We start from the raw sequence: 24,452 nt of genomic DNA, 5'->3' as shown, positions 1-24,452 counted from the left end.
TGTGTGTGTGTGTGTGTGTGTGTGTGTGTGTGTGTGTGTGTTAGGGCTGGAGTCAGGAAGACTCATCTTTGTAAATTTAAATTTGGCCTCAGACACTAGCTATGTGACCCTGGGCAAATCACTTCACCATGTTTGCCTCGATTTCCTCATCTGTAAAATACACTGAAGAAGGAAATGGCAAACCACTCCAGTATCTTTACTAAGAAAACCCCAAACGGGGTTATAAAGAGTTGGACATTGAAAATGACTGAACAACAACACGGTGTCTGGAACAGATTGATTGAAATGATTAGGGACACAGCGGCAAATTCAGACTCTAGGGACTGGGGTATAGCAGAACAGATAAAGGCCCAGCCTTAAAGTCAAGAAGACCTGGGTTCAAGTCCTGCCTGCCCATATCTGACACATTGTCTGTGTGAGATCCTGGGCAAGTCACTTAATCTCTTTTTGTTCTTGGGCAACTTTCAAGAGTATAAACTACAGATGAGTTGCTGATCTGTATCTGTGGAGGAAGTTTTTATAGTCGGAGTTACACTGATGAACTCATATGTGTGTGAGAGGGAGGGAATGATGGAGAGAGTGACATAGAGAGACAGAGACAGGGACAGACGCACAAAGAAGAGAGACAGAGACAGAGAAGGAGAGACAGAGATAGAGGAGAGACAGAAAGAGACAGAGACAGAGAAGAAGAAAGGGACAGAGAGACACAGAGACAGAGAAACAGAAGGAGAGGGAGACAGAGAGAGAAAGAAAGAGAGAGAGAAGGGAAGAGGAGACAAACAGAGACAAAGAGAGACAGAGAGACAGACATACAGAGAGAGAGAGAGAGAGAGAGAGAGAGAACTTTAAAAATCACAATGAGAAAATTCTCTTGGTGCCAGGCATTAAACAAGGCTCTGGGAAGTATCGTAAATATCATCTATTTCAACAGCATCATTTTACAGGTGAGGAATTGGAAGGCCACAGAAGGGAGATACCGAGATACCTTTCCCAAGGTCACTGGAGGGGGGCATCCTGGTAGTAAGTGATTCAGCACTGAAGCCAGCTCCTTTGCAAGTGCTATTGCAACTATGCCCAGGACCTCTCCTCTGGCTTATGGCCACTCCTACTCCGTCCCCTTCCTCCTTTCAGTCACCCAGTGGGGTAGAGCAAGAGGATCCAGTGATTGAAAAGGGGTACAGAGAGGGTCTAGCTCCCAAGCCTCCAGTGACGTGGAGAGGGAAAGCCTTTGGTAGGAAGAGCAGTTTTGGGAAGCCTGGCACGACCTCTCTGCTGGCCAGATCTCTATTCTTTCCCAAAGAGGGCATAGTTACTTTTGCAACCCCAACCAGAGCAGAAGAAACCATCTTTGCCTCCCATGAAGTTATATCCTAATGTCTAACCCCAGCAACCTTTCTCTGCTAAAACCATAGGATTTGGGGAACTCAGGGATCTCTAGTCCAACTCTCTCACTTTACAAAGGAAGAAACTGAGGCACAGAGAAGGACCATAGTTTAGTCTTGGAAGGGATCTTAGAGGCCATAGAGTCCAAACCGGCCACCCGCCCCCATTTCACAGAAAAGGAAACTGAGGCTTGGAGTTAAATGGCTTGTCCAGAATCACACAACTAGTGAGTGTCGGAGATACAATTGGATACTTCTTTGGATTTGAATTTAGGTGCTCTGAATCCCAAACTGAGTCTCTTTGGACACCACATGGACCCTTTTCCTACCGGTGCCCTCCCCCCTCCCTGGATTTTCTAACATCCCCTAGTCCAACCCTCCCCACCTCCCGCCCCAGCTCCCAGCTTTCTGTCCTCCCACCCTCACCCTCCCACCCAGTCCACCCACTCCCATCCTGCCGCATCCCTTGTTCCCCTCTCCTAGCCCGGTGCACTTTGCGCGCTGCTGTAGGGCTGAAGTCCAAAGTTCAGTACCTTGCTAAGCACAGGGATAAATATGAACCTTAGAGAATTTCTCTAGCTCCAATGTAAATAGAGAGGCAAGGGGCCCTGAATCACTGGCGGGCTAGGATAGGGGTGTGGGTGGGGGGGGTCCCAGGGCTTGGTAAGTGTGGTTTTGGGGGGAACTAGAAGGGAGGAAGGGAGGCTTGTCTCTGCTCTCCGGAGAATGGGCTCCCTGGCCATGCTCTGAGGAAACCTAGGGACCTGGTGGAGGGAGCGTGGCCCACTGGCCTCCAACCTGGAGCCATGGTCTCCCAGCTAAGCCAGTTACAGACAGAGCTCTTGGCCGCCCTGTTGGAGTCAGGACTGACTAAGGAAACCCTGATCCGGGCATTGGGTGAGTCAGGACCCTATGACTTGACGGGAGAGACCTCTCTGGACAAGAGGGAGCCCTGTGCTCCTGAGCTGGCTGAGCTCCCCAACGGGCTGGGAGAGCCACGGGGCTCTGAGGATGAGACAGACGATGAAGGGGAGGACTTCACGCCCCCCATCTTGAAGGAACTGGAGAACCTGAGCCCGGAGGAGGCAGCCCACCAGAAGGCTGTGGTGGAGACACTCTTACAGTAAGGCACCTTCCCCCCCATTCTCCCTCCGGCATGGGCCTGGGGTCAACTTCCTCCACCCTGCTCGCCCTGCCTTAGTGGTGTCCCTGTTCACTGCCTACCCTCTCCCCGGCAGTGGGACAGGATCTGTTCTGGCTTAGAGTCACTATACCTGGTTTTCATCAGTTTGGTGATGGGACTTTGTAGGGAGCTGGAGGGTTGTGGCTTAAAACCAGGACTTGGCTTAAAGCTTAGAGGGGAAAGGGGCAAGTAGGGCTGGGAAATTGGTTTTCCCTGAGAGAACTGGGTTGGGAAAGTGTGTGTGTGTGTGTGTGTTAGGGGTGAGTATGTCCAAGCACTGGAACCATTTTATTATGAAATCTAAAAAAATTTCTTGGGGACATCCTTTACCCTGAGTTCCCATGGTCAAAAGTTGAGTGAATCTCTGAGGTTTAGAAAGGTGGCCTGAGAGGAGGGGGATAGTGGTGTTGGTCAGAGTTTGGGAGACCCTTCTGAGCTTTAGGAATTGGGTAGGTTTGGAAAGGAGATCAAGTACCCCACCAATCAAGGAAAGGTCTGAGTAATTCATTCTTACCTTGGGGCAGATGGATTCATAGGATCAAAGCTGATTCCTCTTCCCTGCCTCATCTTCCCTTATAGTACCTCCACCCCAACGGCCGACATACTTTTCCTTTCCTTCTCTGCCAGCCCTACCTGATCAGCTTCCTTCATCTGCTTGATCCCATCTCTCTGGCTCCCCATTCCTGGGACTATATGGGATGTGGGGCTGGGCTGCTCCCCCCTCCCCAGTCAGGTTTGCCTGGTTACTAATTATCTAGGGGCTTTATTATTTCTCTTTTGTTTTTTTTTTTTATAAATTTATAAACTGAAAAGTTCCTGATAAGCCATGTGATCATTAACTTCTGATGATTGTGTCCTGGGGAAGACATGGCCAGCCACCTAGCTCCAAAGGCCTTGGGCAGGTTTCCCAGAGGGAAGGAAAGAGGGGGTGGGTGTAGGTGTAGGGGGCCATTCAGGGCTACAGAAGTCTCTAGCTAGGAGACTTCTCAGCTTTTTTTCTATTTGAAGAGCACAGGGTCCAGGGACTGGGGGAATCAGGCTTCTCCCAGCTGAGGCCTTTAAATGTTCTCCCTGAAATGGTTCCAGGGATTGGAGCAAAGACCCTCCTTTCTGTCCAAGGTCCTGAATCTGGGGGAAGGGGCATGGGGATGGAGGAAGAAACTTATAGTTGGAGATGGATTTCTGTACAAGGACCCTCCATTCACAGTGTGCTTGGATGGAAGGTGGGTAGGGAGGGAATCAGCCTTCCATCTGGGTCAGCCCTAAGGATAGTTGGTCTGTGTGTGGGTCTCTCTCTCTCTCTGTACACACACACCTATATGCAGATGTGCCTTTATACACACACATATGTATAGAGGTGTATACCTGGCAAGCAGATCTTTTGCCCATGTGCCCAAAGGGCAGACTTGAAGAGTCTAAAAGAAAGAAATCCAGGGCCTCTGAGGGGTGGTTGGGCTGGGGAACAGAAAGATAGCTTGGCACGGAGGGAAGAATAGAGGAGCAGGCGGTGGCTGGAGGCCTGACTTCTAGTTTCAGCACAACCATTCACTTGCTGTGAAACTTTGGGCAAACTTCTCCTCCCAAGGCCTCTGTTTTTCCCAACCCCCATAAAATACAAGGCTTGGACTAGGTGATCTCTCGACTGTCTCCCAGATCTGACTCCTGATGCTTGTAAGGGGCCCCCAGTCTTGGCAGGGAAGCTGTGGGGCAAAGGGTAGATTCTACTGGGGGGGGGAGGGGCAGAGGCCAAGGCACAACTTCCAGGCCTAGGGAGAGGGCGAAAAGGGAGGAGGGAAGAGTGGGGAGTGGAACTCCTGGTTTGAGGCTAGGCCAACCCTGCTGGGGAGCCTGGGGTGGATCTCAAGGCCCCAGGGAAGGCACCATCCCTCCTCTCCCCCCTCACCCCCCACACCAGGGGCCATTCTTACCTGCCTGGGTGGGGCCTCCGCCAGTCAGCAGCCTGGTGGGGGGTTTCATCGAAGGGCCTCATGGGGGGGGGGGAGCCAGCTGAAAACACCAGGAGTTGAAGTCCAACTACTGGGCCATCCCGGAATGGAGCAAGGGACCTGAAGCCTGAGAGGGAGAAGGGAAGAGGGCGGATGGAGGGCTTGGAGACAAAGGGAAAAGAAGACAAGAAGGGAAAGGGGAAAGAAGGCTGAGAGTAGGAAAAAGAGGAGGTGAGGAGAAGAAGGAGCTGAGGAGCCCCGTTGAGGCCCAAGTGCACCAGCCAGGCTCCGGGATTGGGCTTTCTTTAATGCTAACAGGTTGTTATTTGCTTTCCATTTAAATTTGAGATGTTGCTATAAATTATCAACCAGACTCTTGTTCCTGCTGGAGTTTATAACTAACTACCCGGGTTACTTATTGTTCAGGTAACAAAAGGGAGGTGAAAACGCCCTTAAAAAAAGGGGGGGCTCCAAGCTGAGGGAAGGGGGATGTGGGGAGGGGGAGGAGAAGGAAGGGCAGCCTTAGGTAGAGGGCACAGGCCAGGGGCCAGGACCCGGAGGACGCAAGGCCAAGATGATACAGGGAAGGCCCAGGCCCCATGGATAGGGATTGTCTGGGTTCCCTGGGGCCAGGTCACTGTTCTCAACTTGAGTATGATCGAACTCATTAGCTCAGGGTGGACCCCCTAATTGGAGGATCATCTGGAATCTGTTAGGGAGGATGCCAGAGTCAAGGGGGCAGTTCGGGGCAGAGTCCAGGCCATAGACCTCCCTGAGGTTGGTTGCTATGTTATTATTTCCCCCCATTTTACAAATAAGGAAATGAAGGCTGATAGAAATTAAGTGACTTGTCCAAGGTCACATAGCTAGGAAGTGTCTGAGACAGGATTTGAACTTTGTTCTTCCTGAGTCCATCCACTGTGCGTGGAATATACAAAGCTGGTTTAGGATATGACCCAATGAGGAGCCAAGCTTCTTAGGATTTCTCGTGCCCCTTCCCCTCTCCCAAGAAGCTCCAAATCTGGCACATACCTGGGTTCCCCAAGAAGCAGGATCTCAACTGGTCGGGGCATATGGAGGTGGAGACGGGGTCAGTAGGTGGACTTCAGAGCAGCTAACCTGAGACCTAAATCTCTGGTTCTTCAGAGTTATTCCTTGGGACTCCCCTTCTCTAGCCTCTCTTAAGATCCTCTCTTCCCTAGTAAGAATGCTAGAATAGGAGGTCTGGAGCTAGAATCAGTCAATTATTAATCATTTTTAGTGATAATAATCATTAACATTTATATAGTGTTTCAAGGTTTGCGAGGTGCTTTATATAGATTATTTTAAGCACCTACTATGGGCTAGGTACTGTGTTAAGTACTAGGGCAATAGACACCAAAATGAAATCATCCCTGCCCTCAAGGAAGTTACAGTCTATCAGGGAAACAATGCATACACAGATGGGTATAGACCTAACAGCTACAAGGTAATTCTGGGGGGCAGGGAAAGCACCTGCCGAGGGGAAGGCTTCATTTGGAGGGTAACCCTTAAAAGAAATCAGGGCTTCCGCAGGACAGTGGGGAGGAAGGAGTGTATTTCAGATACAGGGGATGGCCAGTGGAAAGGCAGGCATGCTCGTGGAAGTCATTGAGTTCAACCTCTTGTTTCCCAGATGTAGAAACCACAGCTGAGGAAGTTAGATGATTTGCCCCCAACTCACACAGCTGATAAATGCCGGAGGTAGGATTTGACCCCAGTTCCTTAGACTGAAGGGCCACTAGGAGCCAATAACTCTTGCTATCACACCATATTGCCAGTGTAGACTTAGGAGAATTAGACTCTTGATCCTGTGTGCCATGGAAGGCTGCCCTGTCTTGGCTTCCCTTTTCTCTTTATTGGACAACAGGAGGTGCAGGACTCTCTGCTTTGGGCAATGAGTATTTGTGGGGCTCATACTGTGGTTGGAGTGAGAGGGGAGAGAGTGGCAACCTTCTAGTTCATCCTCAGTTATGGGCTGAGGTTTGTAATCAGTAACCGGTAACAGGCTGGGGGTGGTGCCAGGCCCCAAGTCCCCATAACTTCTCTTCTACATTCTTAGGCTAGCCATCACCTTTTTGGTGACATCTCCCCTTCTTGGGAACAATATTCTTTTAGGAAACTTGTTTAATTATTGTATTTTGTTTTGATATAACTTATATTTTGTCATACAAGTTACACGCTAACTTTTGAAAAAAGAATAAAAGCGAAAGATTAAAAGAAGTCAGTAAAACCAAACAATACATCGGCTGTATCTGGGTCTGTTCTGGGGCCAGCTTGAATGGGTTTGGAGAGCCGATTGTTACATTTTCAGTGTGAGCAATGACACCTTGGAAACCAGCAAAATTCTACAAATCAAGGCTTGATTTGTGGTTTTCTTGATTGTCTAGTTTTAATAAAGCGATGGAGAAAATATTAATATTGCAGATTACACTTAAAATTGGGTCTGAAGCAGGTTGTTAAACATTTACCAGCACACCCTTGACTGTATCTAACTTTATATAACAAATTCCACACTGATCATCTCCCTCTTTCTGCAAAGAGGTGAGGGGTGCACATTTTCTTCTCTTCTTCCTTCCTTCCTTCCTTTCCTTATTTTTTTTTTGCGGGGCAATGAGGATTAAGTGATTTGCCCAGGGTCACACAGCTAGGAAGTGTCAAGTGTCCTAGGCTGGATTTGAACTCAGGTCCTCCTGAATCCAGGGCCGGTGCCTTATCCATTGCTCCAGCTAGCTGCCCCCGTAGGCACATTTTCAGAACTCTTCTCTAGGGCCAAACTTTGTCATTGTCATAATTACATAGAAATGAAAGTTTTATTTTATGTTTTGTGGGGGTTTGTTCCATTTACTCTGTTTTAGTTGTATGTTTTGTTTTCCTGGTTCTGTTTACTTCAGTTTGCATAAATTCATATAAGGCTTTACATGCTCTACTAAGTTGTTCATATCTATAATTTCTTACCACACAATAATATTGCATGAATGAATAAGTGAGAAAGCACGTATTGAGAGTTTCCTATGTGCCAGGCACTATGTTAAGCTCTGGGGATAGAAAGGTTCCAAAAGAAGTAAGATTTGTCCTTCTTAATGTGGGAAGACAACACACATGGGGAGGAGTAATTAGGGAAGGGAGTTTGGTTTTAGGGAGGGGGCACAGGGAGAGAAGAGGGTCACACATGCTGGCAGGAGAGGGTGAGATGTCCTGGCAAATGGCTGGATGTGAAGCTTCCTGTACCATGATTTGCTTAGTGATTATTTCACAATCTATGGGGATCTCCTTTGTTTCTAAGTCTTGTGGAGTTCTCACTATTCATAATGACTCCTTTTCATAAAATATGTTGACTCATAGATTTTCTGAGCTGGGAAAGTCCTGAGAACAAGGAATGTCAGAGCTAAGGGGGCGGGGTTCTTAGAACAGGGAATGTCAGAGCTAAGGGGGGGTCTTAGAACAGGGAATGTCAGAGCTAAGGGGGGGTCTTAGAACAGGGAATGTCAGAGCTAAGGGGGGGTCTTAGAACAGGGAATGTCAGAGCTAAGGGGGGGTCTTAGAACAGGGAATGTCAGAGCTAAGGGGGGGTCTCAGAATAGGGAATGTCAGAGCTGGGAAGGATCTCAGAACAGGGAATGTCAGAGCTGGGAGGGTCCTTAGAACAGGGAGAGTTGGAGCTGGAGTATGTTAGGACTGAATAAATCACCTGGCAACAATCTATTTTTCGAATGATAACAATTTTAAATAGAGTTTTATTCTCAAAGACAGGAATTGTGTTTCCCTTTGGTTATGGTCCCGGAAAATGCCATATTGTTCACTTCTCTCCTATGCACACCCAGAAGACCCTGAATTTACACGACATTTTAGACCTGACTTTTAAACTGCAGTTTGATAATGACAGGGTGGCCAACCTTCTTTGATTCTTCTGGCTGATGTTGAGATTCTCCCTCCTCTGCTGTCTGGTTCATAGCTAGTCTTTGTCAATGCCCTTTTTGTCTTCATCACCATTTTTGCCTTGCAGTTTCTCTTCATGTGGAATTCTTTTGGTATGAGTGAGTTCTTGGAAGACACTGTTTTCTCTCTGCTGCTCATCTTCAGTATTGTATTTCTCAGCTTCCTGGACTGTGTGCTCAGCGTTAGTCAGGCAACAGACATTTATGATGTGCTTACTCTGTGCTAGACACTGGGCTAAGCACTCAGTATACAAAGAAAGGCAAAAACTCCAGTCCCTGACTTCAAGGAGCTCCCCTGTCTTCTTTGTCCTTGGTGATGGGGACCCTACTCATCTGCCTGTGCTCTTATCTCCAGCAGACACATTGAGGATGTCGATGTCAGTCATTTCAGTCCAAGGAGCACCCTGGGGAGGAGGGGGGAATTCCTATGAGCTCAAACTTGCCAAGGAGGTTGCTAACCTTTGTCATAGCTTTCTCACCTTCATAAACCTAAGTAAATGCTCCATGCTGCAGGTCTGAATGAATGGTGAAGGTCTGTGTCTGCTTGGGGAGAGGCATGATGGTACTGTATTTGACGAGGACAGTCATAATTCTGCCAAGAGTTTTTGTACCAAGGGGAAAAGGAGGAACACCAACAGAGTAAGTCACGAACTTCTCAGATTTATTCCTAGAAAAGATGACAGCCTGGAAAGCTGCACCATAAATAACAGCTTCATCAGGCTTGCCCTTGAAGAAGTCCTTTAGGAGTTACTGGATCTTGAGGATATGAATGGAAACACCCACTAAGACAATTCCATAGATCTGTTACTTATCTATATCCCATAGTGCCTTTTCTTTTTTCTTATTTTTTTCTTTCTTTTTTTTTTTTTTTGGTGAGGCAATTGGGGTTAAGTGACTTGCCCAAGGTCACACAGCTAGTAAGTGTTAAGTGTCCAAGGCCGGATTTGAACTCAGGTACTCCTGACTCCAGGGCCCATAGTGCCTTTTCTTATTCCTTTTTTTTTTTTTTTTTTTTTTTTAGTGAGGCAATTGGGGTTAAGTGACTTGCCCAAGGTCACACAGCTAGTAATTGTTAAGTGTCTGAGGCCGGATTTGAACTCAGGTACTCCTGACTCCAGGGCCGGTGCTCTATCCACTGCGCCACCTAGCTGTCCCCTATTCCTTTGTTTTTAATTAATTTTTTTGTGTGTGAGGCAATTGAGGTTAAGTGACTTGCCCAGGATCACACAGCTAGTAAGTATCAAGTGTCTGAGGCTAGATTTGAACTCAGGTCCTCCTGACTTCAGGGCCGGTGCTCTATCCACTGCGCCACATAGCTGTCCCAAAAGGTACCAATCTTAATACTGGTCTGGATATTAGAAGACAGGGTGTGCTTTGCCTGTGTACAGGCTATCTGGAAGTGGTGGACAGCCCTCTTGTCCTCACTGATGTCTTATACTTTACACTTTGCTTTTTTTTTTTTTTTTTTTGGTAAGGCAGATAGGGTTAAGTGACTTGCCCAGGGTCACACAGCTAGTAAGTGTCAAGTGTCTGAGGCTGGATTTTGAACTCAGGTCCTCTTGAATCCAGGGCCAGTGTTTTATCCACTGCACCACCTAGCTACCCCAGATGTCTTTTTTTTTTTTACATTATAGAAAGCTTTATTAGACCGTAACTCTTGCAGAAGAAAACAGCAAATTTTTAATTTCAATATGGTGTTGCCTTGGGCTTCTTCCAATTGCTGCTGAACCCTCCTCATCTCTTCTTCCTTCTTTTTCTGCTTGGCCACTAGCTTCCATTCTTTTTCTGTCCGGGTCTTTAGGTAAGCATAGCGCTTCGTTCCATAGACTACACCCAAGAGCAGGGCCGAATGCCGTCCCACCTTGATGAGCAGGGAGACATTCACGGGCGGCACTATTTTTCCCCGCTGACCCTGGACCCAGAAGCAGAAAAAGACTACCCCTGATGTCTTATACTTTCACTTGTGCCATTCAGCAGTGAAATGGTTGTCAGTGTCTTGCTCATCCAAATAGGTGCTTTCACCTGTGGACTTGATTTCAACGATGTTATCTTTAATGATGGAGAAGCCACCTCCAAGGTCAAAGATCAACACATCTCTTGGAACCAGCCTCCTTTTCCAAACCATGAGCAATAGCAGCAGCCATTGGCTTGTTGATGATTGAGCACACTGAGACCAGAAGGTTCCAGTATCTTTGGTGGCTTGGCATTGGGAGTCATTGAAATAGACTGTTACCATGATCACAGTATTTGGAACAGTTTTCACAAGATAAACACTGGCAATTGTTTTCCATTTTGGTCACGATTATAGAAGATATTTCTTTTGGATAGAAACTGTTGGTCTTTCCCATGTACTAAACTGGACCACAGACCTTCCCACATTGTTCACCATCTTGGAAGGCTGATGCTTCCTGTCTGATAGTACAACTAACTGTACCAGCAGATCTGTAACCAGTAACATCTGGAATAAAAAACCGTTGGTGGGACTCCTTGAAACTGACTTCTTAGAAGCAGCATCAATTAAACATTTTGTCCTGGTGAATTCAATGCAGCTTGGAGTGGACTTGTTTTGTTAGTCATTAATAATGATCACTATTTTCCCATATTGAAAGACTCACACATTAATAAATGGTGCCAAGATCAATGCCAACTGAAGGCACCTTTGATATGGCTGCTGGGGGATAAGGTTCATTTATTTTACAATTGAGACACAGGAAGGTTGAATGACTTGCCTGTGGTCATACAAGAAATTAGCATTCATGAGATTAAACCCCAGGGCTCTTGCTTCTTTTCTCTAGTGACTTTTCCTCCACATTTATTTGGGGCCACACCTGGAGTTCTTAACAGCATACTACATGTATATCAAACAGTCTGGTTTCTAGACTCATAATCAAATAACTCAAGCTGGTTTACAAGTGGAATCTTTGTTAATGATGTCTACATTTGGTCACTGATTGGTAGGAATTCCTTCCTCACTGTGCCCTGGCTTGACAGATCATAGATCTATAGAAACACCATAGTGGAGTGAAAATAACACCCTGGGGAGATCAGGACTGAGATCCCAGCTGTTACTACCAATGTGACCCTGGCCAAATAATTTCATTTCTCTGGGATTTGGTTTTGTTTTCAGTCAAGAAGAATTTATTCTTTTTTCTTTTTTTTTTTTAGTGAGGCAATTGGGGTTAAGTGACTTGCCCAGGGTCACACAGCTAGTAAGTGTTAAGTGTCTGAGGCTGGATTTGAACTTAGGTACTCTTGATTCCAGGGCTGGTGCTCTATCCACTGTACCACCTAGCTTCCCTTCAAGAAGAATTTATTAAGCACCTACTACAGAGGATTCAAAAAAAGGCAAAAAAACCCCAGTCTGCTCTCAAGGAACTCACAGTCTGTTGAGAAAGAAAATGTGCAAACAACTCTGTATGAACAAGATATAGACAGAATAAATTGGGAATGGTCTCAGAGAGACTATGAGAGATTCAGAGAGAAGGCATTAAGATTAAGGAGGACTAGGAAAGACTTCTTGCAGAAGGGGGATTTGAGCTGAGATTTTATTTATTTATTATTTTATTTTTTATGGGGGTGAGGCAATTGGGGTTAAGTGACTTGCCCAGGGTCATACAGATAGTAAGTGTCAAGTGTCTGAGGCCGGATTTGAACTCAGGTCCTCCTGAATCCAGGGCCAGTGCTCTATCCACTGCACCACCTATCTCTCCCTAGGAAGCCAGGGAATAGAGAGGAAGAGGGAGAGTTCCAGGTATGGTGGACAGTTAGTGAAAAGCTTGCAGTTGGGAGATGAAGCATCATATGCAAGGAACAGTGAGGAGGCCAGTGTCATTGGGCATGTGGAGTTTGCAAGGTTTAAGAAGACCAGAAAGGTAAGTATGAAGGGGCTGAGTGGTGAAGGGTTCTAAAAGCCAAACAGAGGATTTTGTTTCATCATGGAGGTGAGAGGGAGCCAATGGAGTTTACTGAGTAGGGAGCTGATATAGTCAGACCTGTTCTTAGGAAGATCACTTTGGCAAGTGAGTGGAGGATGGGTTGGAGTAGGGTGAGACTTAGTTGAAGCAGACCCACCAGCAGGTTATTGCAGTAATCAAAGCATGAGGGGATGATGGTTTATGCCAGAGTTGTGGTAGTGTCAGATGGGAGAAGAGAGTGAATTTAAGAGATGTTCACTTATACAATAAGGGTGTTCAACTAGATAGTAGTTAATGTGTATATAGAACTTTAAGGTTTTCAAAAGAACTTTATATATACAATTTCATTTGATACTCATAATAAACCTATGAAGTAGGTGATATTATCACCCCTCCCCCATTTTATAGATGAGGAAATTGCGGCTGAGAGGTTAAACGACTTGCTTTAGGGTCACATAGCTAGGAAGGGACTTCAACTCTAGTGCTATGATAGAGAAAAAGAGAAAGTCAGATGGATAGAGGAGAGCCATTAATGAGCTTTTTGTAACCTAGGAAAAAACATTTTTCAGAGAGTGGGTAGTTGTCAGATCCACAGAAGTGATCCATTTGGTCCCATATTGACTTAGAAAATCACAAATTAACATTATCTATGTTGCATTGCATTTTCATTTATTTTGTTAAACGTTGCCTAATTGCATTTTAATCTGGTACAATCTTCCCTTTGGAGTTTTGCAGGCAGTTTGCACCTGGGGGCCACAAGTTTGATACCTTTGGTTTAGAGGACAGTCAAACCAAGAGTGTGTTGTGCTACAAGAAGGCGTAGCCCATCACACAAAGAGTTCATTGTAGGAGGTAAAGTTGTAACAGTCACTGAAGGAAGGAAGGGTGACACCTGCCTCTCTCCCAGGTGTCAGTGTCCTGGAACAAAGCCCCTTTCATTATGAGCCAGGTAGGATGGTGAAAAAAAAAGCTAGCTCTTTGACTTGAGACCCCACAATGGCATATCCAAATAAGAAAGGATTCCATAATCCATAAGCTAAGAGCCTCAACTAGGTTCTTTCAGACCCATGGAAAAGGACAAAGGGGGAGGAGAGGAGGGACTGTTAAATACAAAAGGTTTCTTGGTCCCAGGCAGGATCGGGGACTGACGACAGCTGGCCTTGGGGTGGAGATGAGATAAAGGTGTTTACCTGCCCCTGAGCATAGAAATGGACTTTGTTCCTTTATCATCTAGCCTTACCTGGCAACTGCAAAGTCAACACAGTCAGTATGGAAGGAGGGGAGTCATGGGTGCCTTCAGAGGTCAGAAATAGATGAGAATTAGAGTGGGGGGGGGTTGGAAAAACATAGAGAGGTGAAGACTTGCAGGCCCTGGCACCCCAGAGCATGCTTTTTTTTGAGGGGGACTTATTTTTAAAATTAGAAATATTAATCATCGACAAACACTCAAGCACTCACAAATTAAAATCATGCACAAAGCTCTAAATTCCAACATATCTATAATTTGATTTTTTAGGGGTTCAGGGCAATGAGAGTTAAGTGACTTGCCCAGGGTCACATAGCTAGTAAGTGTCAAGTGTCTGAGGCTGGATTTGAACTCAGGTCTTCCTGAATCGAGGGCCAGTGCTTTATCCACTGTGCCACCTAGCTGCCCCACTATACTTTTATTTTTTTAAAATTTTATTTATTTTTTTGCAGGGCAATGAGGGTTAAGTGACTTGCCCAGGGTCACACAGCTAGTAAGTGTCAATGTCTGAGGCTGGATTTGAACTCAGGTCCTCCTGAATCCAAGGCCGGTGCTTTATCCACTGCTCCACCTAGCTGCCCCATTATACTTTGATTTTAAAGTGTATGCCAACCTTGACAAAACCCAAAACTTGAACAAATATATTCTTCTTGCTCCTGTGTCCCCTTCCAATCTTTTTATTCCATATGTTTTCCCATATTTTGTTGCTGTTGTTATTACTATTTTTAGTATAAAGTTAGCATGTTGATTTTTTATTTTGATTCTGCTAAAGATTCTTTACTCTTCTTAATTCAGATGAGCCTTCCCATATTTCTTTGTCTCCTTTTCATCTTTGTCATCTCTTGTCATGGTATAGTAGAGAACTGGTCTCAGTCGTGAAGACCTAGATTCACATCCCACCTCTGACATGTGACCTTGAGCAAGTCACTTTACTACTCTCAGCCTCAGTTACCTCATCTGTAAAATAGAGATAATAATAGAATCAGCCTCATAGGGTTGTTCTGGGGATTAAATGAGATATGCAAAGCACTGTGAAAATCTTAAATCATTACAAAAATTATTATTAATATTAGTTGCAGATGAGTTGCCCATCTGCTTTTGGTAAAGGGAGATTACTTACTCAAAGTTCCCTGTACCCATGAAATTACAAATTTGGGCCAAAAATAAAGAAAAGGCTGTACACTGGCATTTCAGAGTAAGAGCAAGCTCTGTGATCCTGGGAAAGGAATTTAACTTTTCTGAGTCTCAGTTTCTTTGTCTGTAAAATGGGGAAGAATGATATGGATGTCATAAAAAATGAAATGTTATTGATATCTTTTGTTTTCTTGTTACCTCTATTTCCTTCTGAATTTCCCTTCTTCCCCATCTCAGACTGCTATCCCTTATAACAAAGAATTAAAAAAAGAAAAATGAAAAAGAAGAGAAAAAATAAAACAAATAAATATATCAATAATAAGAGAAATTAAAATTAAAACAGTTCTGAGGTTTGATCTCAGACCTAGAAAATTGGCAAAAAATGACTCAAGATGGGAATAGTCAATGTTGGAAGGATTGTGGAAAGACAGTAATACTAATACATTGTTGGTGGATTAGACCAACCATTCTGGAAAGCAATTTAGGATTCTACAAATATAATTGAGTTCTGACACCTCTGTAGACAATTGAAAAAAAAAATCTGACAAGATATGTCATGTTCTATAACTATGGATTCCACACTCACCCCACACCTACAAAGAAATGAGCAGGGAAGGGAGTATGTCTTCTTTGGGCCCAGCCTCGTTCCCAGCAATTCAGCATAATTCATTTTTGGTTGTTCTGTTGTTCTTTCCATTTACATTGTTGTGGTAATTGTGTATATTGTTTTCTTGGTTCTGTTTACTTTACTTTGCATAAGTTCATGTCTTTCCATGCTTCTCTACATTCATTATATTTAATCCATTTCCATAGCACAGTAATATTCCATTACATTCATGTACCACAATTGGTTTTGTCATTCTCCAATCGATGGGCCTCTCCCCTATTTCCAGTTCTTTGTTACCAGAAAAAGTGGTGTTATAAATATTTTGGTGTAGATTGGGACTTATTTATTTAGTTATTTTATCACTAATCCCCTTGGGATACATGCCTATCCCTGGGTCAAAGGGTATGGACATTTTTTTCTACTTTATTTGTCCAATATGAATGCTCTGGCTCTCTCCCCGCAAAAGAGGCAGGCCACACTTTCCCCTCAGTGTCTCAGGGTGCTCTGAAGGGTTGGGATAGCTCATTTTTCTACTGCCATCTTCCTGAGCCCCATAATTTGTCTTCCTACATTCAGGGCTAGTAACTAGTCCCCCACTTCCATCAAAACACTTTACATTAATTGGGGGGGGACAATCATTTCTCCCAATGTCTCTAGGGTATCCTCTTCCTCTACACTGATTCAGTCTCTGTGGAATAGGTCCAAAACTTAGCTCAGTTCTTACATGGGATTGCTTCTATCAAGGTCATGTTCAAAGGCAGGACTGCTTATAGATGAGCCCTCATCTTAACTTTGACTAGTCTGGGTCCAGAAGGTCATGCTTTGCTCTTTGGGGCATCAAAGCTGAACTGGCTGCAGTACTCAGTCAGGTCCCACACCCTAGAAGATGCTACTGATCCTAATGATGACCTTTTGGACTCACTAGGCTATGAAATGCCACCCCTTTTACCTAAAAGGGAAAAGAACCAACAAAAAGACCAATGACTTAGGCCTATTTCTTAGGGCCACTGGGTTTAGAGGAAAGAAGGCTTTAAAGCCTATGCTCTTACTGCATGCTCTCTCATTGGATGCCATGGGTAAGGGTGTCATCTAGATTCTTTACATTCAACTGAGAGAGAAGAGAAAGTAGCCAAAGTTGACAGGTCTTTTAGGCTGCTTCCATAATCAATCAAAGAACTGACCAGAACCATTTCCAGAAGGTGCACACATACTCCTTGGTTTTTCCAAGGGATTTCCCCCACATAGCATCCTGACTTTCCTGGAAGCAAACTCCTAGCCACTCATGCTGAGAGGCTGCATTGACTGAGCAAGCTGATGGGATCTGTGGGTTCACCATACCTCAATTATATTTGTAGAATCCCAAATTGTTTTCCAGAATGGTTAGGCTAATCCACCAACAATGGTTTTGTTGTTCAGTCGTTTTTCAGTCATGTCTGACACTTCATGACCCCATTTGTTCTTTTGTTTGTTTGTGGCAAACATGTTGGAGTGGTTTGCCATTTCTTTGTCCAGCTCATTTCGCAGATGAAGAAACTGAAGCAAACAAGGTGAAGTGATTTGCCCAGGGTCACATAGCTAGTAAGTGTCTGAGGTTGGATTTGAATTCAGGTCTTCTTATTCCAGGCCTGGCTCTAATCATTGTACCACCTAGCAGTATTAGTGTTATTGACTTTCCACATTTTCGCATTCTTTCCAATACTGATTATTCCCATCATGAGTAATTTTTTCTCTTGCCAATTTGCTGGGTCTGAGATAAAATATATATAAATATATAAATAAAAATACCTCAGTAACTTTTTATTTGCATTTCTCTTATTGTTAGTTATTTGGAGCATTTTATGTGGTTGTTAATAATTTTCAATTCTTTTTTTGGGGGGAAGGATACAAGTATTTATTAAATGCCTACTATGTGCCGGCTACTGTGATAAACACTTGATCCTTATAAGAATCCTGGAAAGTAGGTGCTATTATTGTCCCCATGTTACAGATGAGAAAACTGAGGCAGACATAGGTTAAGTGACTTGCCCAGGGTTACACAACTAATGTCTTCCTGACTCTAGGCCAAGAATTCTATTCCCTGAGCCACTTAACTGCCCTGAATTTTGAGAATTGTTTGTTGATACCTTTGGCCACTTATCTATTGGAAAAGGCCAATGATCTTATATATAGTATGTATGCATGCATATATGTATATACACATATACACAAACTTTTATATATAATATTCTTATATATTCTGTTAGCTAGCTTGATATTTTGGATACTAAACACTTATCCAAGAAATATGACATGAAGATTTTTCTCCCACTTGATGATTTACTTATTTATCCATTAATTTTTTTTGTATAAAAGGTTTTCATTTTCATAGCCAAAATTATCTACTTTACCTTCTGTAAATTGCTTCTATCCAGTTATTGTTCAAGAATCAATCTCTTATTGTTACATGTAACTAGAAAATAAGAAAATACTTTTATGATAAAAAAGAATCAATTTCCTACTCAAAGCAATGAAAGCTATATGACCTACTGCTTTTCCAATTTTTATTTTTATGGTATGATCTTTATCCAGGTTGAGTATCAATTTAGAATGTATTGTGAAGTATGGTTTAAGATGTAGGTATAAGCTTTATTTCTGCCAGACTGCTTTCCAGTTTTTCCAGCACTACTTATCAAACAGAGAGTCCTTTCTGAAGTAATTGATGTGTTTAGGTTTATCAAGCACTAAATTACTGACTTCCATTATTTTTGATTCTCCCTTTTCTAGTCTATTTTGATTTTCTTTTTCTTTTTTAACCAATACAAAATTTTTTGATGTTTACTGATTTATAATATAGTTTGAGCTATGGAAAACATTTTATTTTTTAAAATAATAAACACTTTTATTTACAGTTTTGTGTTCCAAATTTTATCCCTCTTTCCCTCCCTCACCTCTCTTCTCCCTGAGGTGGTAAGCAATCAGATATAGGTTATACATAGCAGTTTATTTATTATTATTTAAAAAAAATAGTATTTTGTTTTTCTTCAGTTAGATGTAAAAACAGTTTTTAACATCTATTTTCAAAACTTTGGGTTCAAAATTTTCTCCCTTTCTCCCTTCCCTACCCCTAAAGAAGGCAGGCAATTTGATATAGATTATACATGTGTAGTCTTGCAAAACATTTCCATATTAGTCATTTTGTGAAAGAAAACGGACAAAAAATCCTCAAGAAAAATAAAGTAAAAATATGCTTCAATCTATATTCAGACACCATCTTTTTTCTGGCAAAAGATAGCATTCTTCATCATAAGTTCTTTAGAGTTCTCTTGGATCACTGTATTGCTGAAAATAGCTGTCATTCACACCTGACCATCCCACAACATTGTTGTTACTTTGTACACAGTACATTTCACTTTGCATAAGCTCATATAGGTCTTTCCAGGTTTTTCTGAAAGCATCCTGTTCATCATTTTTTATAACACAATAGTATTCCATCATAATCACATACCACAATTTGTTCAGCCTTTCCCCACTTGACAGGCAAATCCTCAATTTCCAATTATTTACCACCAGAAAAAGAATGGCTATAAACATTTTTGTACACATAGGTCCTTTTCTTTTCTCTTTTTAAAAAAATCTCTTTTTGGATTCAATAGTGGTATTGCTAAGTCAAAGAGTATGCATGGTTTTATAGCCCTTTGAGTATAGTTCCAAATTGCTCTACAGAATGGTCAAATCAGTTTACAACTCCATCAACAGTGTATTAATGTCTAATTTTCCTCATATCCCCTCCAATATTTGTCATTTTCCTCTTCTGTTTTATTAGCCAAACTAATAGGTATGAGGTAGTACTGCAGGATTGTTTTGATTTGCATCTCTTCAATAAATAGTGAGAGTATTTTTTCCATATGGTTATAAATAGCTTTGATTATTTCATCTGAAAACTGTTCTTATCTTTTGATCATTTATCAATTGTGGAATGGCTCTTATTTTTAGAAATTTGACTCAGTTCTCTATATGTTCAAGAAATGAAGCATTTATCAGAGAAACTTGCTTCAAAAAAATTTCAGTTAGTATTGCTAACTGTATTTCCCTCCATCCTATTCTCTCCCCTCATTTATTCTATTATCATTCTTCTTTCATCCTGTCCTCCTCAAAAGTTATGCTTCTGACTACCCTTTCCCCAATCTGCCCTGCCTTCTATCACTCACCCCACCCCCTCTTTTCTCCCTCCCCTCCTATTTTCCTGCAGGGTAAGATAGATTTCTATATCCAATTGAGTATTTTTGTTATTCTTTCTTTGAGCCAATTCTTTGTTTTTTTTTTGTTGGGGCAATGAGGGTTAAGTGAGTTGCCCAGGGTCACACAGCTAGTAAGTGTCAGGTGTCTGAGACTGGATTTTGAACTCAGGTCCTCCTGACTCCAGGGTTGGTGCTTTATCCGCTGTGCCACCTAGCTGCCCCTGGAAACAGATTTTTATGTACACTAAAAACAATGAATCAAACAAGGCCAATTAATTAAAAGGAAACAATTAACCAGGATACAACATTAGGTGATTTCTAAGTGGAGGAAAAAGAAGGAACTTTCCAAGCTGGGACAGTGAGAATGAACAGGTGCAGTTCTCTGAAATCAGAAAAAGAGGTATTCCACTCACCCCAGATGTCTGTGAACAATCAAGAAAACATGGAAACAGTGACTGAGTGATCAATATGGGGCCAATTTTCAGAGAAGACATATGGGTTGCTTGAGATGTATAGTTGTGAGAAAATTCCTTGCATCAGTCTTTGGGTATGACTAGGTTTCTGGTCAGTATAACTTGAGGTCCTTAGCTATGGGTCTCTAAACACCAGGTAGAGGTAGTCCAGCTTCCCAGCCATGCAGAGCTAGGTTGAAACAATACAATAAGGTTTTTTCCCAATTCCCATAATTGAATAACATTTTCTCATAAGATAGAAGTTGGGCTAGACTCATAATTGAATAGAAAGGGAACTGAGCTAGTTCCAGAATTAAGTCACAAGATGGAGTCAAGTGTGGTTCATTCAATCCTCATAATTAACCACTTGCTTCCTAATGCCCTCAATTCCCTCACTTCCCACCACTAGGCTGGTTTCAAGGGACCCAGTACAATCTTGGAGGTTGCCCAGGAGGGCCTTCCTGGGGTCCATTTCTCTTGAGCTTGCTATATTAATTTCCTCTTCTTCCCAGGGAGGACCCATGGCGAGTGGCAAAGATGGTCAAGTCTTACCTTCAACAGCACAACATTCCCCAGAGGGAGGTGGTGGACACTACTGGCCTCAATCAGTCCCACCTGTCCCAGCACCTCAACAAAGGCACCCCCATGAAGACTCAGAAGCGGGCTGCCCTGTATACCTGGTATGTCCGCAAGCAGCGGGAGGTGGCCCAACGTAAGTAACAGCCATTGGCATCTTCATGTCTGTATAGTGCCCTGGACTTTTTGCTTATATTGTGTGTGTGGAGGGGGGTACAGAGGGGAGAGAACAGAGAGACAATATACAACATCAATCAAGTCAATGAGTATTTGTTAAGTACCTACTATGTGCCAGGCATTGTGCTGGGTGGTGAGGATGTAAAGACAAAAAAGGAAGCAGTCCCTGCCCTCAAAGAGATTGGGGGAAGGGTAGGAGACAGCGTGTGTGTGTGTGTGTGTGTGTGTGTGTGTGTGTGTGTATAATACTAGCTAGCATTTATAACAGTAGAGCTTTAATATTACAAAGTGCTTTAATAAGTTATTCAATCTGATCCGCACAACAATCCTATGAGGTAGGTGCTATTATTATCCTCATTTTATAGATGAGCAAACTGAGGCTGAGGGATGCTAAATGGCTTGCCCCAGGGTTAAAAGGCTAAATAAGTATCTGAGGCAAAATTTGAACTCAGATGCTCCTGACTCCAAGCCTAGGATTCTTTCTACCATGCCACCTAGTTGCCTGGCACAGAGTACAAAAGAAATGTGAGGTACTTGGCAGGAGGGGGGCAGCGAATGAAACGATGGTGGAATTTCATGCTGAGGACATGTTGGGTGGAGGAGATATTTGGAGGCTGGGAGCTCTTTCTTGTATCTCAAATCACACTCCATGGATTGCTGCCCATAACTCCCTACCTGTTTTGGGGCAGTTTGGGAGATAGGGGCTAAGAATCAGCAAGGCTCAGGGCTTGGCCTTGTGTCCCTATGGTCCAAACTCACTTATCCAGAAACTATTTCTAGTGCTCCTAACCCAAGGTTGCTCATCCCTCCTCTAGGTGGGAGCAAAAGAACCAGGTCCTCTCTCTAGAGGTGGCTTGTCTGTTATCCTTCTGGGCCTTTGGGAAAAGGGTGGGCAGATGTCCACCTTATTCAAATGACCACAGGCAGTGGAGGGCAAACAAGGTCCCAGTGCCCAGGGTCTGCTCATAGCTCCTCATACTCACAGAATTCACCCACGCGGGACAGGGCGTACTGGCTGAGGAGCCCATGGGAGACGAGCTGCCCACCAAAAAGGGAAGGAGAAACCGTTTCAAGTGGGGTCCAGCTTCTCAGCAGATCCTGTTCCAGGCTTATGAGAGGCAGAAGAATCCCAGCAAGGAAGAGAGGGAGGCTCTAGTGGAGGAGTGTAACAGGTAAAGCATTGGGTAGCTCACCAATGGATCTGGGAACCCTTTCTCATCTCCCTTCCTGTCCTTGTCCCTGTCCCTGGTGCTGACTCAGATATTGTCTGAGCCCTAGGAAGGGAGAGGAATTGTCCACGCTCTCTAGGAGAATATGCCAGGCACAGATTTGGATGAAGAGTTAATTTCTAATCTTGAGATCCCTCTGGCTTCAGTCTCGTCTCTCCCTGCCTCCTTTCCCTCACTTCCCCATCCCCCCAAACTCTCAGCAGGGAGGTTTGACACTCAATTAGTTAGCTTGGCTATTTCTCTCCTAGAGAGGAAATGGGCTCCCCTCCTGCTCTTCTGAGGGTACCCAGCAGTTATCTAACACTTTTCACGTCCCTGGGTAGGAACTTGCTGGTGCTTAGTGCTAGGCTGTCGCTGCCCTGATGGTCTAAGGTCAAGACTGCTCTGTTTGGTCCCAGAGGGCAGAACCAGGAGCATTGGAAGGAAGCTACTGAAATGTAGTCTTTGTTTTAATATAAGGGCAAATTTCCTAACCATGAGAGCGATCCTGGGCTTCCTTAGGAAGTGATGGGTTTTCCTCCCCCACCCCCCAAGGCTACACCTTTTTTTTTTTTTTTGGAGGACCAATTGGGGTTAAGTGACTTGCCCAGGGTCAGACAGCTAGTAAGTGTTAAGTGTCTGAGGCTGGATTTGAACTCAAGCACTCCTGAATCCAGGGCCGGTGTTTTATCCATTGTGCCACCTAGCTGCCCTGGCTACACCTTTTTGTAGGGGGAACTTCCTGATTAGATCAAGGTTAGACTAGATGACCGCCGAGGTTTTTCCCCATGATAAGCTGTGGTGTTTCTGGGAATGCCCAGATGTGGATGGTGTGAGAGGGGAACAGGAGGAGGCTTCAGCAGAGAGGCTTCCATCTAGATGAGCTGAGGACAACTTGGTGGTGGGCTACCAGTCTCCCCCAGTCCCTCCATCTTGCCACACTCCCCACTGTGGAGCTCACCAGGCTTGGTGGATGTCCCCACAGGGCTGAGTGCATCCAGAGAGGGGTCTCCCCTTCACAGGCCCAGGGCTTGGGCTCTAACCTGGTCACTGAGGTGCGTGTCTACAACTGGTTTGCCAATCGGCGGAAGGAAGAGGCCTTCCGGCATAAGTTGGCCATGGACACATTTAGCGGGCCCCAGTCTGGCCCTGGCCCTTCGCTGTCAGCACATGGCTCCCCTGGCCTCCCCCCACCTTCCATTTCCCCCAGCAAAGTCCATGGTGAGTGCTGGCTGCTGGGGATGTGGGGGGGGGGGGCGAGGACTTGCCTTTGGATCCCCAGATGACTTTGGTCTTCTGGAGACATTTTAGTGGAGGAGGTAGGCATTGGTGGGGGGAGGACAGACCAGAAAATTGGGATGGGACACAGGGAAGGCTGGAGATGAAGGAAGCTGAGGACCTGGGTCTCCTCTTCACCCCCACCCCCAACCCAGCTCCAGGTGTGCGCTACGGCCAACAGCCAACTAGTGAGGCAGAATCATCAGGGGGCAGCGGCCATGGAGGAGGCAGCATGGTAACAACTCCCACAGTCCTGCACCAGATATCCTCCCCAGGCCTGGAGCCCAGCCACAGCCTGCTCAGCACTGATGCCAAGCTGGTGAGTGCCACATTCAGCCAGGGCCCTCCTTCCCATCTCCCTGCTAGCCAGGACCATTCCCTCCCTCTTCCTCTGCCCAAGGAATAATAAAATCAGTGGGTACGCCCATCACACCACTTTGAGGTAAGCACCATCATTTCACAGATGAAGAAATGGGGGCTTAGAGAAGGGAGCTAGAGTAGTGAGTCAACTGAATTCTGTGCTGACCGCCAGTGTCTCATCCCTTCCCTTCTATTGCGTTGCTTTTTATAGAGGAAGCTCTACTCACTGAAGACTTTTTCTGGCCCAGTAGGAATGGCTAGGGCCATCCTGGGCAGCCTCCTGGGCAGATTGTCAGGTTTTTTTTCAGGGCAATGAAGGTTAAGTGACTTGTCCAGGGTCACATAGGTAGTAAGTGTCAAGTGTCTGAGGCCAGATTTCAACTCAGGTCTTCCTGAATCCAGGGCCGGTACTTTATCCACTGCACCACCTAGCTGCCCCCTAGATTGTCTGTTCTGAATCAATTCAGTTCAGTTCAGTTCAAGTCAACAAACATTTAAGAGCCTATTGGGTACAAGTCACTATGTGTGTAAGGCAGTACTTGCCCTCAACGAGCTTTCATTCTACTGGGGCCAGTTATCAACAGCAACATTGATTTATTTAGTCAATCAATGAATCAAGAAACATGTTTAGTTGTGCTATAGCTGTGCTAGGAGAAAAAAGATAACAAAACAGTTGCAGCCCACAATGAGCTGGCTCAGATGTGTTGCCTTGTATCCAGGGCTACAGGAAGGCACCCACCCCAGTTCTTGGCACCTAAGCCTGGCAACCTGTTCCTGCTGTTTGAAGGAAGCAAAGAGGCTGGGGGGCTGTGTCCC

At 44.4% G+C, this 24,452-nt stretch overlaps 1 protein-coding gene across 2 annotated transcripts in view; it reads left to right on the top strand.

Moving 5' to 3' along the window:
- The first annotated feature begins 2,035 nt into the window (after nt 1-2,035).
- The window catches only part of HNF1A (HNF1 homeobox A), a 28,848-nt gene continuing 6,431 nt past the window's right edge, over nt 2,036-24,452 (top strand). Inside the window, exons 1-5 of one of the 2 annotated variants that reach the window (XM_043975172.1) lie at nt 2,036-2,505; nt 20,550-20,749; nt 21,776-21,962; nt 22,984-23,219; nt 23,432-23,595. In XM_043975172.1, coding sequence (XP_043831107.1) covers nt 2,189-2,505; nt 20,550-20,749; nt 21,776-21,962; nt 22,984-23,219; nt 23,432-23,595 — 1,104 coding nt within the window. In that variant the 5' untranslated portion in view covers nt 2,036-2,188. The remainder of the gene's footprint in view (nt 2,506-20,549; nt 20,750-21,775; nt 21,963-22,983; nt 23,220-23,431; nt 23,596-24,452) is intronic. The other variant, XM_043975173.1, reaches the window with a different exon arrangement.

This window comes from Dromiciops gliroides, chromosome 1 (genome assembly GCF_019393635.1).
Source record: "Dromiciops gliroides isolate mDroGli1 chromosome 1, mDroGli1.pri, whole genome shotgun sequence".
NCBI lineage: Eukaryota > Metazoa > Chordata > Mammalia > Microbiotheria > Microbiotheriidae > Dromiciops > Dromiciops gliroides.
This window is presented reverse-complemented; position numbering and strand designations above follow the sequence as displayed.